Source organism: Leptodactylus fuscus, chromosome 4 (genome assembly GCF_031893055.1).
Source record: "Leptodactylus fuscus isolate aLepFus1 chromosome 4, aLepFus1.hap2, whole genome shotgun sequence".
Taxonomy (NCBI): domain Eukaryota; kingdom Metazoa; phylum Chordata; class Amphibia; order Anura; family Leptodactylidae; genus Leptodactylus; species Leptodactylus fuscus.
In genome coordinates this window covers 213958596-213975435 of record NC_134268.1, presented here as the reverse complement: position 1 = coordinate 213975435, position 16840 = coordinate 213958596, and the positions used below count along the sequence as shown (strand labels likewise).

General features: G+C 44.3%; 1 protein-coding gene across 2 annotated transcripts in view; it reads right to left on the bottom strand.

The window, feature by feature from the left end:
- Positions 1–9028, bottom strand: part of ASNS (asparagine synthetase (glutamine-hydrolyzing)) — a 38674-nt gene extending 29646 nt beyond the window's left edge. Inside the window, exons 1-4 of one of the 2 annotated variants that reach the window (XM_075271779.1) lie at positions 8883–9028; positions 5727–5991; positions 2616–2853; positions 28–213 (exon numbers count right to left, since the gene is read on the bottom strand). In XM_075271779.1, coding sequence (XP_075127880.1) covers positions 28–213; positions 2616–2853; positions 5727–5975 — 673 coding nt within the window. In that variant the 5' untranslated portion in view covers positions 5976–5991; positions 8883–9028. The remainder of the gene's footprint in view (positions 1–27; positions 214–2615; positions 2854–5726; positions 5992–8882) is intronic. The other variant, XM_075271781.1, reaches the window with a different exon arrangement.
- Between the last annotated feature and the right edge of the window lie 7812 nt (positions 9029–16840).

Sequence of the window (16840 nt, the reverse complement as noted above, 5' to 3'; positions counted from 1 at the left end):
GAATTGAAAATCCTACAGTGACGTTACCTTCTTGCAGTTTTCCCAGAGAGTCGTACGCTGCGTGCTGAGGTTCATCCCTGAAATTGTGGAACTTTATCAATTCCACCGATGCAACTTTTCCATTAGGCTTTAAGTCGAAGACTTCACAATGTCCGGGGGGGAAAGGATCGATCTTCGGGCTTGAGGTCATGGAATGTTTTAGGTCTATAAGGCCTAGAAATGAACGACATGACAATTATACACAGTCATTGATTAGAGATGAGCGAGTAGTATTCGATGGAATACCTCGCTCCCATAGGAATGCGTGTAAGCGGCCGAACACCAAGGGGTTAAGCGCAGTGAATATTTGATGCGCTTAACCCCTTGCTGTTCGGCCGCTTACATGCATTCCTATGGGAGCGAGGTATTCCATCGAATACTACTTGCTCGTCTCTATTCTTGATCCTATTTAACCCCTTACAGACGCTGTTTATTTTGGCCTTCAGGACACAGCCTTAGGAGGGCTTGTGTTTTGCCAACCAAGCTGTAATTTTTAATGCCACCATTTTGTGGTACGCCTATCTGTCTGAGGGTGAGAAAACTGCACCTGTAACCAGTGCCGCACCTCCCATGAGGCGACCTGAAGCAACCGCTTCAGGCGGTGCTATGCCAGGGCCCCGGGGAGGGTGGCATTTTTGCTGACCTAAGCCAGTCTAGGACAAGCTGTTCTGGACTGGCTTAGGGTCACCGTCACTGAGCGGTGGATGGGGGAGGCCGCTGGAGCAGCGCTGCTCCAGCGGCCTCACGCTCAGGCAGAGAGCAGGTCCTCTCCGTGCCTGCTCTCTGCCTGCTAACGCCGCTCGGCCATGCCCCCTTCACTTGGCCCTGCCCCCTCCGCTCAACCCCCGCCCCCTCCGCTCCTCCCCCTCCTCACGGGGGTGGCTTTCTGTCGTCAGCTCGGGCGGCGAAATAGGCAGGTTCACCCCTGCCTGTAACATATTTAAAAGCTAGAATTTTTTCTTGTTTGAGGACTTGCTTTTTGCAGAACAACCCGTAACTTTCAATGGCATTATTTTAAGGTACATGCACCCAAATAGTGTAATCATTTTATAGGGTCGTTACAAATGGAGTGTTTCGCCATAATAACGTATTTTGTAACTTTTTATACCCCAGAAGCTTCTATAATATGCTGTATTACAGTGTGCAATGTATTGTACAGGTCAGTGTAAAACTGGCAGGCATCCTGTTAGGTCCTGCATTTGGCAGGACCTAGTAGGAGTGCAACGATGGAAAACATAGAAGTCTAAATTGAGGCCCTGGCTGGCATGGAAACCCATTGACCCTCCTTGCTTGTAGTGTGGGGGTGCTGTGGAGGGACAGAGAAGGTTCTTACTCCCCAACAGACCCCCCTAGTGTTAGTGGAATGTCACGGAGGTGGAGGGTTAATAGAGGTCCCCATGTCCACCATCTTTGTCCACCTATTACATTCTGCGAGCGGCAGACCATTATATGACATCTCTAGCAGCAGCGTTGGATATTTTGACTAGTTTGGTCTATATTTGTGGGATATACAACTATAGCGAAGCTCTTTATATGGATTTGCTCCTGGCAGCTGTTTTCTGATACTTGCAATTTTAGACTCTGAATTAAACGATACGCTTTAATGAATCTCTCACCCTTTGGATTTGTGCATTGAACTTTTGGTAAGGACACTGAGGGATTTGCTTCCTTGCATTGTGATATTGTGCCCGTGGCAGAGTCTAATACAAGTATAATACACTGCCAAACAGTTGTACTGTAGAGTCACAATGCCGGGGACTATTTCCACAGACACAGAGCCGTGCTGGAATCTTGACCCGATGCATAACCCGAAATTGCTGGTGCGTAGTTTCCAAAAATTACTGAAGCCGTTCAGCGCTGCACCGATCCATAAAAAATGGCTTTTTTTCTCTGATGTTAGGCCTTGTTCACATCAGCGTTTGGATTCCGTCCGGGAAAGTCCACATGGGGACCCCTCGAATGGAATACAAATGCGATTGCAAGTGCTGTGCAGTAAAAGCACACGGACCCCATAGACTATAATGGGGTCTGTGTGCTTACGCGCGCTGCCCTCACGAATCATGCAGACAGAAAAGTACATGGTAAACTACGTTCCTGTCCGCATGATCCCTGTGGAGATCTGGCAGCAAGCACACGGACCCCATTATAGTCTATGGTCCTATGCGGACTTCCCCGGACGGAATCCAAATGCTGATATGAACGAGGGATCACAGCACATACATGGAATATGCTGGTGCGGTCAGGCTACACTGGCCATGATGAAACACATCAGCTTATTCCTTGTATGTGCTTTAAGACTGGTGACATAAAGCTTCTTTTTTATGGATCTGTGCCATGATGGATGACCTCAGTCACTTTGTCTATAATGTGTGATATTTGGCTGAATAAACTATAGGGTAAATGAGGCGCCTGCAATGGGATCTATTCCATCTCAGTTGTCCCTGATCTTTTGTTCAGCAAGATAATTTTATCCCTCCCTTTTGGGTGTTGGGTCTCAATTCAACCCTCAGGACCCAGATAGGGGCAAAGACAATGGTGAGCACATTGAGGCAAATCTTAGGTCTATTCTACAGTACCTTTGGCTTCAGAGCAAATTGCCAAAAATCCATCATCGGTGAGCAGCTTAAACAATGGCCGGACTCCATAGGAGTCTCTCCCCAGAAAGACCTTCCTATTGGCTGTGTCCAAGAGGGTGAATGCAAAGACTCCGTCCAGCAAGGCAGCCGTCTGCTCGATGCCATGTTTACTGTAGAGATGGAGGATCACCTCACCGTCCACGAGAGTCTGGTACTCAAAGCCAAAGTGTTTCTGCAGCTGGAGATAGACAGATAGATAGATAGATAGATAGATAGATAGGAGATAGATAGATAGATAGATAGATAGGAGATAGATAGATAGATAGATAGATAGATAGATAGATAGATAGGAGATAGATAGATAGATAGATAGATAGATAGATAGATAGATAGATAGGAGATAGATAGATAGATAGATAGATAGATAGATAGATAGATAGATACGAGATAGAGAAATAGGAGATAGATAGATAGATAGATAGATAGATAGATAGATAGATAGATAGATAGATAGATAGGAGATAGATATAGGTAGATAGGTAGATAGATAGATAGATAGATAGATAGATAGATAGATAGATAGGAGATAGATATAGGTAGATAGATAGATAGATAGATAGATAGATAGATAGATAGATAGATAGATAGATAGGAGATAGAGAAATAGATAGATAGATAGATAGATAGATAGACAGACAGATAGATACGAGATAGAGAAATAGGAGATAGATAGATAGATAGATAGATAGATAGATAGATAGATAGGAGATAGATAGATAAATAGATAGATAGGCGATAGATAGATAGATAGATAGATAGATAGATAGATAGATAGGAGATAGATAGATAAATAGATAGATAGGCGATAGATAGATAGATAGATAGATAGATAGATAGATAGATACAGTGGGGCAAAAAAGTATTTAGTCAGTCACCAATAGTGCAAGTTCCACCGCTTAAAAAGATGAGAGGCGTCTGTAATTTACATCATAGGTAGATCTCAACTATGAAAGACAAAATGAGAAAACAAATCCAGAAAATCACATTGTCTGATTTTGTAAGAATTTTTTTGCAAATTATGGTGGAAAATAAGTATTTGGTCACCTACAAACAATCAAGATTTCTGGCTCTCACAGACCTGTAACTTCTTCTTTAAGAGTCTCCTCTTTCCTCCACTCATTACCTGTAGTAATGGCACCTGTTTAAACTTATCAGTATAAAAAGACACCTGTGCACACCCTCAAACAGTCAGACTCCAAACTCCACTATGGTGAAGACCAAAGAGCTGTCAAAGGACACCAGAAACAAAATTGTAGCCCTGCACCAGGCTGGGAAGACTGAATCTGCAATAGGCAACCAGCTTGGATTGAAGAAATCAACTGTGGGAGCAATAAATAGAAAATGAAAGACATACAAGACCACTGATAATCTCCCTCGATCTGGGGCTCCACGCAAAATCTCACCCCATGGGGTCAAAATGATCACAAGAACAGTGAGAAAAAATCCCAGAACCACGCGGGGGGACCTAGTGAATGAACTGCAGAGAGCTGGGAACAATGTAACAAAGCCTACCATCAGTAACACACTACGCCGCCAGGGACTCAGATCCTGCAGTGCCAGACGTGTCCCACTGCTTAAGCCAGTACATGTCCGGGCCCGTCTGAAGTTTGCTAGAGAGCATTTGGATGATCCAGAAGAGTATTGGGAGAATGTCCTATGGTCTGATGAAACCAAACTGGAACTGTTTGGTAGAAACACAACTTTTCGTGTTTGGAGGAAAAAGAATACTGAGTTGCATCCATCAAACACCATACCTACTGTAAAGCATGGGGGTGGAAACATCATGCTTTGGGGCTGTTTCTCTGCAAAGCGGCCAGGACGACTGATCCGGGTACATGAAAGAATGAGTGGAGCCATGTATCGTGAGATTTTGAGTGCAAACCTCCTTCCATCAGCAAGGGCATTGAAGATGAAACGTGGCTGGGTCTTTCAACATGACAATGATCCAAAGCACACTGCCAGGGCAACGAAGGAGTGGCTTTGTAAGAAGCATTTCAAGGTCCTGGAGTGGCCTAGCCAGTCTCCAGATCTCAACCCTATAGAAAACCTTTGGAGGGAGTTGAAAGTCCGTGTTGCCAAGCGACAGCCCCAAAACATCACTGCTCTAGAGGAGATCTGCATGGAGGAATGGGCCAACATACCAACAACAGTGTGTGCCAACCTTGTGAAGACTTACAGAAAACGTTTGACCTCTGTCATTGCCAACAAAGGAGATAGAACAAAGTATTGAGATGAAATTTTGTTACTGACCAAATACTTATTTTCCACTATAATTTGCAAATAAATTCTTGCAAAATCAGACAATGTGATTTTCTGGATTTGTTTTCTCATTTTGTCTCTCATAGTTGAGGTCTACCTATGATGTAAATTACAGACGCCTCTCATCTTTGTAAGTGGTGGAACTTGCACTATTGGTGACTGACTAAATACTTTTTTGCCCCACTGTAGATAGATAGATAGATATGAGATAGATAGATAGATAGATAGGATATGAGATAGATAGATAGATAGATAGATAGATAGATAGATAGATAGATAGATAGATAGATAGATAGATGATATAGATAGATAGATAGATAGATAGATAGATAGATAGATAGATAGATAGATAGGAGATAGATAGATAGATAGATAGATAGATAGATAGATAGATAGATAGATACGAGATAGAGAAATAGGAGACAGATAGATAGATAGATAGATAGATAGATAGATAGATAGATAGATAGATAGGAGATAGATAGATACGAGATAGAGAAATAGGAGACAGATAGATAGATAGATAGATAGATAGATAGATAGATAGATAGATAGATAGGAGATAGATAGATAGATAGATAGATAGATAGATAGATAGGAGATAGATAGATAGATAGATAGATAGATAGAAGATAGATAGATAGATAGATAGATAGATAGATAGATAGATAGGAGATAGATAGATAGATAGATAGATAGATAGATAGATAGATAGATAGATAGGAGATATGAGCTATAACTACAGCATGTTATCACCCAGCTTTCCCACGAGGAGACAAAGCAGAGTTGTACCTGCTTGTAATTGTAGATTTCTCCATTATAACACAGCCATAGATAGGGGAACTTCTTGATGCGGAGAGGTTGCATGCCATACAGCTGATCCACAATGGCCAGACGATGGAAACCAAAGCAGCAGTTGGTGAATCCGTTCACATTTTCGAAGCGGAATGCGTCAGGACCACGATGGGCGATTTTCATGGCGCTGAGACACTGCACCGAAAGGCATTCATCGCTGCCAAACAGTGCCCATATACCACACATCCTGGAGGATCGCTTTCTGCAGGGCGAAGGGAAACAACATTTGTTTAAAGGTTATAATATATATCCAACCTGCGGCACTGTCACATGGCCATAATGCTCTTGCGGCATGATGACGTATATGGAAAATTTTGCGGGTTTAATTTTAGTCTAACTTTTTTGGTCAATCTTTTGTAATATTTGCTTTGTCACGAGGTCTGAACAGGACTTTGCATCCCTGGATCTAGGCCATGGAACGTTATGCCCAGATGCACATGTCAGGTCGGAGGGCAAGCGATCTATGTCACAAAGGTAACTAATGTGACGTTGTTACAGGATGGTCACATATTGGAGCACAGGAACCTGAAACTTCAACATGGCAGGTGGGAAAAAATCCTAAAAATTACCTGTAAGGTCACAGAGAAGCAGTAAACATTTGCAGTTCAGTCAATAAAAGTACTGATATATTTCTAATATAAGAACTCCTCCCTATAGAACTAGGAACCTGCTCTAGCGCCACCTTTTGGAAGGTAACTCCCTGTAGATCAGTGCATGGTTTTCCAGAGCCTTGTGACATGATCTGGGATTAGAGCCAAAGCAGAATATCTCCTCCAAAAGTAAGAGACCCATCATAAGAGCTCTTTTGTTTCAATGCTAGGGTTGAGCCGATCTTGAGATTTCAGAATCGATTTTAAAATCCAATTTCCGATCATTTTCCAGCTGATCCTGATCGTGAAATTTGCTCGATCGCCGATCGAGATCTGATCTTTCCGAATCGCTCAACCCTAGTCATTGCTCCTCAACAGTGCAAATCTGGTTTGTCTGGGTAATAGACCACAGGCATGGGTCAGTACTGAGTCTCTTTAAAGGGTTTGTCCAGGATATACAGGTTTTGGCATGGAAGCTGGAGAAGATGAAATAAAAAAAAAAAAAAAAAACATACTCACCTCTCCCCGGTGGTCCAGTGTCTCCCACCACAGTCCGGTCCTGCTGCACGTGACCACTAAGTTCAATCAGTGGCCTAAGGAATGGAACTGTAACCTGTATGTGCCTTTAATTGGCCTCAGTGGTCACATGCAGAGAGGACTTGTAATGTACAGAGACTTATCAGAGCCATACATGCTCTAGCGCCACCTTTTGGAAGATACCTCCCTACAGACCCATGCTTATATTTCCTTCCAAAAGGTGGTGCTAGAGCAAGTTCCCCTTTCTTTCTACCAAGTAGGGTTTATTTCCATATCATTTTCTCAGAATCCTTAGCAGGGCATGTATGGTCTAATAAGTCTCTGTACACAACAAGGTGGCCTGAAAAGCAGTGGTCTCCTTAAAGAAGACCTTTCATGTTGTTGGGCACCTATGGTTTTATACACCACTAGAAAGCCGACAATGAATTCAGCACACTGTTGGCTTTCCCATTATGTGCCCCTGGAGATATCGGTGTATTTACCGATAGCTCTTGACTGTCAGAATGGCGTTCCGGACAGTCTAGCTGGGAACGCCCCTCCTGACAGTACCGTCCATAGCGCTGTACTGTCAGAGGGGGCTTTCCTTACCCCCCTGCAATGATGCTGAGTAGTGAGGAAATCCCCCCCTCTCCACAGTACTTGTCTATGGACGAGTACTGTCAGGAGGAGGGGGCATTCCTCTCTGCTCAGGGTCATGGCAGGGGGGTAAGGAAAGCCCCCTCTGACAGTACAGCGCTATGGATGGTACTGTCAGGAGGGGCGTTCCCAGCTAGACACAGTAACTCTTCCGACTCATGTCTGTGACCTCTCACCTTTCCAGCTAGTACCCCGCTTTGCACTGATGAGCAGCTGTCTACACAAGGGTCTCTCTGCCTTTTTAGGAGATATCCTAGTTTTGCTTCAATCCCAGATCATGTCACTAGACCTCTAAAAAATCAGGCTTTGATCTATAGGGAGATACTTTCCAAAAGGTGACGCTAGAGCTCCACCAAGTGGAATGTAGCTGCAGAGATCACTACTTTGCTCTAAGTAGACACTATAGGGCAGTATATGGGCTCTGTATAACTACATGGGGCACCCTTGGCACTATTAGGCACTACATATAGCGCTATCTGAGCAGCATTTAGCACATTATTTGGCACTTTTTTTTAGCACACTATGTCTCCAATGTGGCCACAGTTTGGCATTCTATGTGCACTTAGCGGTCACTACCTGGTTGTACGTGGACATACTATGATTGTGGGGACATTGCTTGGCAAATTGCAAACATTAGATAAAACACTGGATATGGAAAATATATTACACTGCATGCACAATGATTATTGGCTACAACCAGCTACTTTGGTCCAATACAGTCTAATGTGTATGACCATCTTTAGGTCCAGCTATCTCTCTAGGTTCTAGTGACAGCTGCAGGGAACTGAATTACCCCACAGCAACCCATATGGAGATATCAAGCATGAACAAGCATGCAGGACTATAACAAGCGCAGCAGGACTATATTTTCCACATGCAGTGGTGTAACCTGAAGCTCAAATCTGATGTCAAATCCGTCATGGGTCCCCTACCTACCTTATGTATTTAGGACTGTAGGATCTAAGTGGCAGAGGAACCTTTATAGCCCCGTCAAGGTCCAGGGCCCGATAGCGACTGCCACCGGTGCACCACGTATAGCTACGTCTTTGCTCCAAAGAGTTGCAGAACTACAAATCTCAGCATGGCGTAACTCCAGGACATCAGAACAGGTACAGTATACCTACCCCTATAGAGGCATGCAATTCTATGAACCCCTATACTATCACACAATGGCAGGCACCGACACCGCACATGTATCAGTTCTAAGGCATGTTCTGCTAAAAATGTTGCATATTAATAAGAAATGCCTCATTGTATGTACCCTGTGACATATGGCGGCGGCTGCTCCCCGTATAGTAATCCCCAGGTATACGCTTATAATAGACATCACCTTTTCCAATGGAATTGCTGGTGGACCTGGTGTCTGTAGGATCAGGAGCGTCCCCGGCAGCTGCACGCTGTTCTCTGTGCTGATACACTGTCAATGTAAATGACCATTGTAAGCCTGTCTCCCATTGCCTGCTGGCAGAGCGCTGTCATTGGTAGGGTCGGACTCTGCTGCTCATTGGATACAGCCCCAGACGCTTTCACTTTCCCAGACTATAAACTAAAGCAACAATGTATCACTGTGCATGTCTAGGTTACCTGTATCTAAGCTGAGGCAGTGTATCTAACTCTGTCATGTGCTACATTGTCTGCTGCATGCTGTAACTAAGTCTATGATGTATGATACAGTCTGCAGAGCCTTGTATCTAACCCTATGATGTGTGATACAGACTGCAGAGCCTTGTATCTAACCCTATGATGTGTGATACAGACTGCAGAGCCTTGTATCTAACCCTATGATGTGTGATACAGTCTGCAGAGCCTTGTATCTAACCCTATGATGTGTGATACAGTCTGCAGAGCCTTGTATCTAACCCTATGATGTGTGATACAGTCTGCAGAGCCTTGTATCTAACCCTATGATGTGTGATACAGACTGCAGAGCCTTGTATCTAACCCTATGATGTGTGATACAGACTGCAGAGCCTTGTATCTAACCCTATGATGTGTGATACAGACTGCAGAGCCTTGTATCTAACCCTATGATGTGTGATACAGACTGCAGAGCCTTGTATCTAACCCTATGATGTGTGATACAGTCTGTAGAGCCTTGTATCTAACCCTATGATGTGTGATACAGTCTGCAGAGCCTTGTATCTAACCCTATGATGTGTGATACAGTCTGCAGAGCCTTGTATCTAACCCTATGATGTGTGATACAGTCTGCAGAGCCTTGTATCTAACCCTATGATGTGTGATACAGTCTGCAGAGCCTTGTATCTAACCCTATGATGTGTGATACAGTCTGCAGAGCCTTGCATCTAACCCTATGATGTGTGATACAGTCTGCAGAGCCTTGCATCTAACCCTATGATGTGTGATACAGTCTGCAGAGCCTTGTATCTAACCCTATGATGTGTGATACAGTCTGCAGAGCCTTGCATCTAACCCTATGATGTGTGATACAGTCTGCAGAGCCTTGCATCTAACCCTATGATGTGTGATACAGTCTGCAGAGCCTTGTATCTAACCCTATGATGTGTGATACAGTCTGCAGAGCCTTGCATCTAACCCTATGATGTGTGATACAGTCTGCAGAGCCTTGTATCTAACCCTATGATGTGTGATACAGTCTGCAGAGCCTTGTATCTAACCCTATGATGTGTGATACAGTCTGCAGAGCCTTGCATCTAACCCTATGATGTGTGATACAGTCTGCAGAGCCTTGCATCTAACCCTATGATGTGTGATACAGTCTGCAGAGCCTTGCATCTAACCCTATGATGTGTGATACAGTCTGCAGAGCCTTGTATCTAACCCTATGATGTGTGATACAGTCTGCAGAGCCTTGTATCTAACCCTATGATGTGTGATACAGTCTGCACAGCCTTGTATCTAACCCTATGATGTGTGATACAGTCTGCAGAGCCTTGTATCTAACCCTATGATGTGTGATACAGTCTGCAGAGCCTTGTATCTAACCCTATGATGTGTGATACAGTCTGCAGAGCCTTGTATCTAACCCTATGATGTGTGATACAGTCTGCAGAGCCTTGTATCTAACCTTATGATGTGTGATACAGTCTGCAGAGCCTTGTATCTAACCCTATGATGTGTGATACAGTCTGCAGAGCCTTGTATCTAACCCTATGATGTGTGATACAGTCTGCAGAGCCTTGTATCTAACCCTATGATGTGTGATACAGTCTGCAGAGACATTGTAGCTAAACCTATCATATGTGTTATTCTGTATCTAAGTCTATCCTGTGTGATACTGCTGCAAAAGCAGGAAACCTAAAAGTATCATTTTTTTTGCAAAAGCAGAGGTTGTGTATCTAAGCCTATGAAGTGTGACACCGTCCGCAGAGCCAGTGTATCTAAGCCTATGATGTGTGACACCGTCCGCAGAGCCAGTGTATCTAAGCCTATGATACGTGATACTTGCAGTGAGAGCTGAAAACTCTCTCCTGCTACCTCACATGGTAACAGTAAACATGGAGGGCAGGACAATATGGCTCCTCCTAGTGGTTGTCCTATGACGCGGTCCAATGGCAGCGAGCCTTACATGTGCACACTGTCTGCCTCACGACACCGCAGCCGGGAGTTTCATCATTTCGGGGTTGCAGGACATGTGGTCGGGGATTTTAGGGCTGTAGATGGCGGCACCCAACACCCCCTCCTACCCCCTCCTCTTATATCCTGTTGCTTCATTATTACTACATATCCGTAATAAGATCTGCTTGTTAACCCCTTAGTGACCAGTCCTCTCCCCTAGGTTGCGGCTACACAATAAATCGCCACCTTTCATACCTTATAGATTGTAAGCTCTTGCATCCCATGGTGCGGATTGATTTATCGCTCTGTAATGTCTCACTGTGTCTGTACTTTAACCCTACGATTTGTAAAGTGCTGCGGAATATGTTGGAGCTGTAGAAAGAAGATGTATTACTATTATATCATAGAGCTGATCTGCGAGGGTCCCGCATGTCAGACCCCAATAATCAATATTGATCATCTATAGTAAGGATGGGTCATCAATATTTTAATCCCTGAATACCCCTTTAATATAATATGGGATTGGATACAGTCCGGAGCGTCACTAGACAAAGCAGAACTATCAATAGAGAGAGTCCTGAATATAGAGAATGACCGGAATGAGGCTCAGGCAGGAGATGATGCAACAAAGCAGAGAAATGCATCAGATCTAACACTGTACTCTCATCCATCTGCTGGAGCTATAGACGTACAGGGCTGTGCAAAAGTGTTAGGCAGGTGTGGAACAAATGCTGCAAAGGACTTTCTGGCACTTGTCAGAAAGCCAGCCATGATGTCCTTATTGTGGTCAGGGTATCTTCTCATACATGTAGTGTCCTCCTGATAACCAGCCATGATGTCCTTATTGTGGTCGGGTTATCTTCTCATACATGTAGTGTCCTCCTGATAACCAGCCATGATGTCCTTATTGTGGTCGGGTTATCTTCTCATACATGTAGTGTCCTCCTGATAACCAGCCATGATGTCCTTATTGTGGTCGGGTTATCTTCTCATACATGTAGTGTCCTCCTGATAACCAGCCATGATGCCCTTATTGTGATCGGGTTATCTTCTCATACATGTAGTGTCCTCCTGATAACCAGCTATGATGTCCTTATTGTGGTCAGGTTATCTTCTCATACATGTAGTGTCCTCCTGATAACCAGCCATGATGTCCTTATTGTGGTCGGGTTATCTTCTCATACATGTAATGTCCTCCTGATAACCAGCCATGATGTCCTTATTGTGGTCAGGTTATCTTCTCATACATGTAGTGTCCTCCTGATAACCAGCCATGATGCCCTTATTGTGATCGGGTTATCTTCTCATACATGTAGTGTCTTCCTGATAACCAGCCATGATGTCCTTATTGTGGTCGGGTTATCTTCTCATACATGTAGTGTCCTCCTGATAACCGGCCATGATGTCCTTATTGTGGTCGGGTTATCTTCTCATACATGTAGTGTCCTCCTGATAACCGGCCATGATGTCCGTATTGTGGTCAGGTTATCTTCTCATACATGTAGTGTCCTCCTGATAACCAGCCATGATGTCCTTATTGTGGTCGGGTTTTCTTCTCATACATGTAGTACACCTGTCTGATAACATGTCCACAATAAGGACATCATGGCTGGGGACAGGTGCCAGACTATAGAAAGTTCCTGCATTTATAATCGTATCCATTGGTATCGGATCAGAACAATAAATGTCACCACTAAGTCTGGGTTCACATCTGTGCCAGAAACTCTTATCACAGAAACCACCAAAAATCATCAGAGAGAATAGTCCTGCACGGAGGACACCTTATAGTCAATGGGGTCTTTCGATATCTGTGTGAAACCACTGTTATATTGGTCCGTCTCTCCGTCGTTCGGGTCCCCTAGCAGACCCAAATGACAGAGACACTTTGAGTGTGGCGTAAAATGTCCAAAAGTCACGTTTCTTTGCACAAAAATGGCTTACTCCAACTTCAATAGAAGAAATATCCTACTATATTATTATAACCTATTCTTTTATCCACTGCCTAGATCATACAACAACAACACTTTCACACAGTGTTACATAGAATAGCGCCTCCTGGTGTTAACAATGTAAAGCAATGCGCACGTCCACCTTATGAGCTAAGTGCTGGTGGACACACATGCTCAGTTGTTCTCCCCACAGGTGAGTGTCTGCATATAACGGTGGATATCAGGAAGGGGTTGCAGAAGTTTCTTTAGGTTGGATGGCAGGACCCGACAGCTTTTTCCGAATTTGAGAGTGTCATCGTTGGGCTCGGTCATTTGAGTGTCATCGTTTGATGACCATTTTTGATACCTGCCAGGGATCTTGTTCACTGATGGCCTATCAAAAGAAGGAAACCACGGTGTCTTATAAATCTTATGACAGGGCAGCTATTGTGGTTCGGATGGTGGGCTCAGGAACCCCACTGGCGAAGTCTGATATAGAATCGTCCTTCCACCCTCTCCCCGTGTATCCAGCGTGTTTCCATTTGTTAGGATGTTGTTTGGTCAAGGAGTTTTTCGTAGATTTAGGTTTGCCTGTGGGGTGTCCTTCTTCTTAGAATGGATGGTTAGTTGGCAGTCGGCTTCCTCCACTTTATTACACTATGTCCTTCTTGTTGTTCCTAGAGTTGTGTTCATATTTGTTGGAAAAGTTACAGAAGGGTTAGATAAGGACTACCGCTATCATCTGAAAAGACATGGGGTCCGGCTACTACACACGTGGACAAAATTGTTGGTCCTTCTCATTTAATGAAAGAAAAACCCACAATGGTCACAAAAATAACTTGAATCTGATAAACTGGAATTTGCCAAACTACATGTAGACAAGCCACAAAGCTTCAATGAACAGATAAGACAAAAATCTAACTTTTTGGCCAGGCACATCAGCTCTATGTTCACAGACGGAAAAATAAAGCCTATCCTGAAAAGAACATGTCCCTACTGTGACACATGGAGGAGGCTCTGTTATGTTCTGGGGCTGCTTTGCTGCATCTGGCACAGGGTGTCTTGAATCTGTGCAGGGTACAATGAAATCTCAAGACTATCAAGGGATTCTAGAGAGAAATGTGCTGCCCAGTGTCAGAAAGCTTGGTTTCAGCAAAGGTCATGGGTCTTGTAATAGGATAATGACCCAAAACACACAAGAATGGCTAAGAGGAAAACATTGGACTATCCTAAAGTGACCTTCTATGAGCCCTGACCTAATGTTATGACCCGGTCTCAGCAGTCTCGGCCTGTTCGGTTCAGGCGCAGAGTGTCCGGACGGCATTCAGCGCGTGAATCACCTGATGCACGGCAGGGGAATATTCACACCAGACATGCTGTTTCTGCTCTGGCACTCGGGCGTGGATCACGTGGTGAGTTGTCTGGTGGATCAGTGCCTGGTGTGTCTTGGCCTCTGAAGGGGTTAAGTTCTCTGCAGTGCTGAATACTTGACAGGCCATGGGCGAGGCCTTCTCTTACTATATAAGGCTGTTGCACTTGCTCTCTGATGCCGGTCTTAAACGTCTGTACCTGTGCTCTAGTATGGTCTGTTGTCTGAAGCTGTTACCATCTGCATCCTGGCCCATCCAGTTTCTTGCTCCTGTTCACACAAGACTGGTTAGCTAAGTATTGAGCTCCTATCCAGACATAGTGTTCCGGGCGCAGCGAGCCCTAGGTATTTTTTCTGTTTGGAGGTCTGGAATTTTTTTGGTAGGGGTTTTTATAGTGTGTGATACTCAGTTCTGTTTTTTCCTATCCCTTGCTTAGTTCAGTTATTCTGTGTTTCTCGTTTATTTTCTCCCTATGCTTTGCGTTACTCACGTTCACCGTTAGTCCAAGTCTGGACATCCGTGGGGGGCTTGTTCTGTATCTGCCTCTCCTTCGTAAACGTGAAGGGGCTCTATTTCCCTTTGCAGGTTAGCTACTTCTCCGGCTGTGCTCGTGCCCCTTCAGGCAAGTTAGTCGGGCCCACGGCTACTTCTAGTTGTGCGAGGCAGGGTGTAGGAGTATCCACACTAGAAGTCCAAACTGCTCATACTTATTATTGTTTGTTTTTATATATGTTTTTCCTGTACCGTACTGAGAAGTTATCAGTCCGGGGCCAGTCCGTGGTCAGGGATCCCCAGACCATAACACCTAAATCCTATGGAGCGTCTTTGGAAGGAGCTGAAACATGTCGTCTGGAAAAGGCCCCCTTCACACCTGAGACAACTGGAGCAGTTTGCTCATGAGGAGGGGCCAAAATCCCTGCTGAGTTGGGAATTGTCTGATCGCAGCGATCGCCTCAAAAGGTTGTGCAACAAAATATTAAGTTACTGAACCGTCATACCTGTCCAGGCTGGTTTCATGAGGGTTATTTTTTTTAAAATTCTGTTGAAGTGAAAAGCAAAGTCTGACTTTTATTTGTTCATTTTCATATAATTTATTACTTTTGTCAGATTCCAGTTATTTCTGTGACCATTGTGGGGGTTTTCTGTCATTAAACCAGGGGAACAACAATTTTGTCCACGTGTGTAAATGATCTTTCCTGGGGATTGAGATAGATACAATGGAAATGGTTTTCTTGCCAAGAAAGTGACGTCACATCAGATACAAGAGCAGCTTGGCTAAGTAAGGATTGCTTGTAAGGTCATGTCCATGGGCAGGGCTCTCTGGCTCTGTCTACTAAAGGTATTTAGAAGTCATATCACTGCATCAGAGTAACAAGGCCCATGATGGAGGATTTATTAGAATAGCAGGCCTGTCTTCATGTAGTTAACCCCTTAAGGATCCAGCCAATTTTCTTTTTTTTTCGTATCTCTTTTTTTTCCCCCCACTTTCCAAGACCCATCACTTTTTCCTTTTTCTGTTCGCAGAGTCACATGATGGATTATTGTTTGTGGAACAAGTTGTACTTTGTAATGGCTCCATTCAATATCCTGTACAATGTACTAGGAAGCTTGGAAAAATATTCAGAATGAGGTGGAATTGGAAGAAAAAACACATTTGTGCCAACTTCATATGGGTTTAATTTTTATGGCATTCACTATGTGGTAAAAATGTCATGTTTCCTACATTCTGAGGGTCAGAAGGGTCACAGTGATACCAAATTTATACAGTACTAGCCTCTGCCCGCGACTTCATCTGTGTGTTATTGGAGTGGATGATCCACCTATATTCAGCAAATTGCTGCTGTCGATGGTTTGCCTGCTGTGGCGTTTCGGCAGCCCTCAAGCTGTCCTGGTGCTAAACTTGGTCCTCGCACTGTGCCTGTGTTTGTTCCGGCATCTCAGCAGCTCGCTGGGAGGCGATATAATGAGCGTGTTGTTGGTGTTGATGATCCACCTGCTCCAGCGTTTCGACAACTCTCAAGCTGGCCTGCCGCTGAACTCATTCCTCGCACTGTGCCCGTGATTGTTTCGGCATCTCAGCAGCTCACTGGGACGCTATATAATGAGCGTGTTGTTGGAGTTGATGATCCGATTCGGAAACTCTCAAGCTGGCCTACCGCTGAACTTGTTTCTGGTACTGTGCCTGTGATTATTGAAGCATCTCAGCAGCTCGCTGGGACGCCATATGAGTGTGTTGTTGGCGTTGATGATCCGCCTGCATCGGCGTTTCGGCAGCTCTCCAGTTGGCCTGACACTGAAGTTGTTCTTCACATCGTGCCTGTAATTGTTCTGGCATCTCAGCAGCTCGCTGGGACGCCATATAATTCTGTTGACTTCCGGCTCCTTCATAGCTCTCGTTGTTTGCGACAAATTAGATTTTCTTTTTCCCGGCATGTTGACAAACTGCCAAT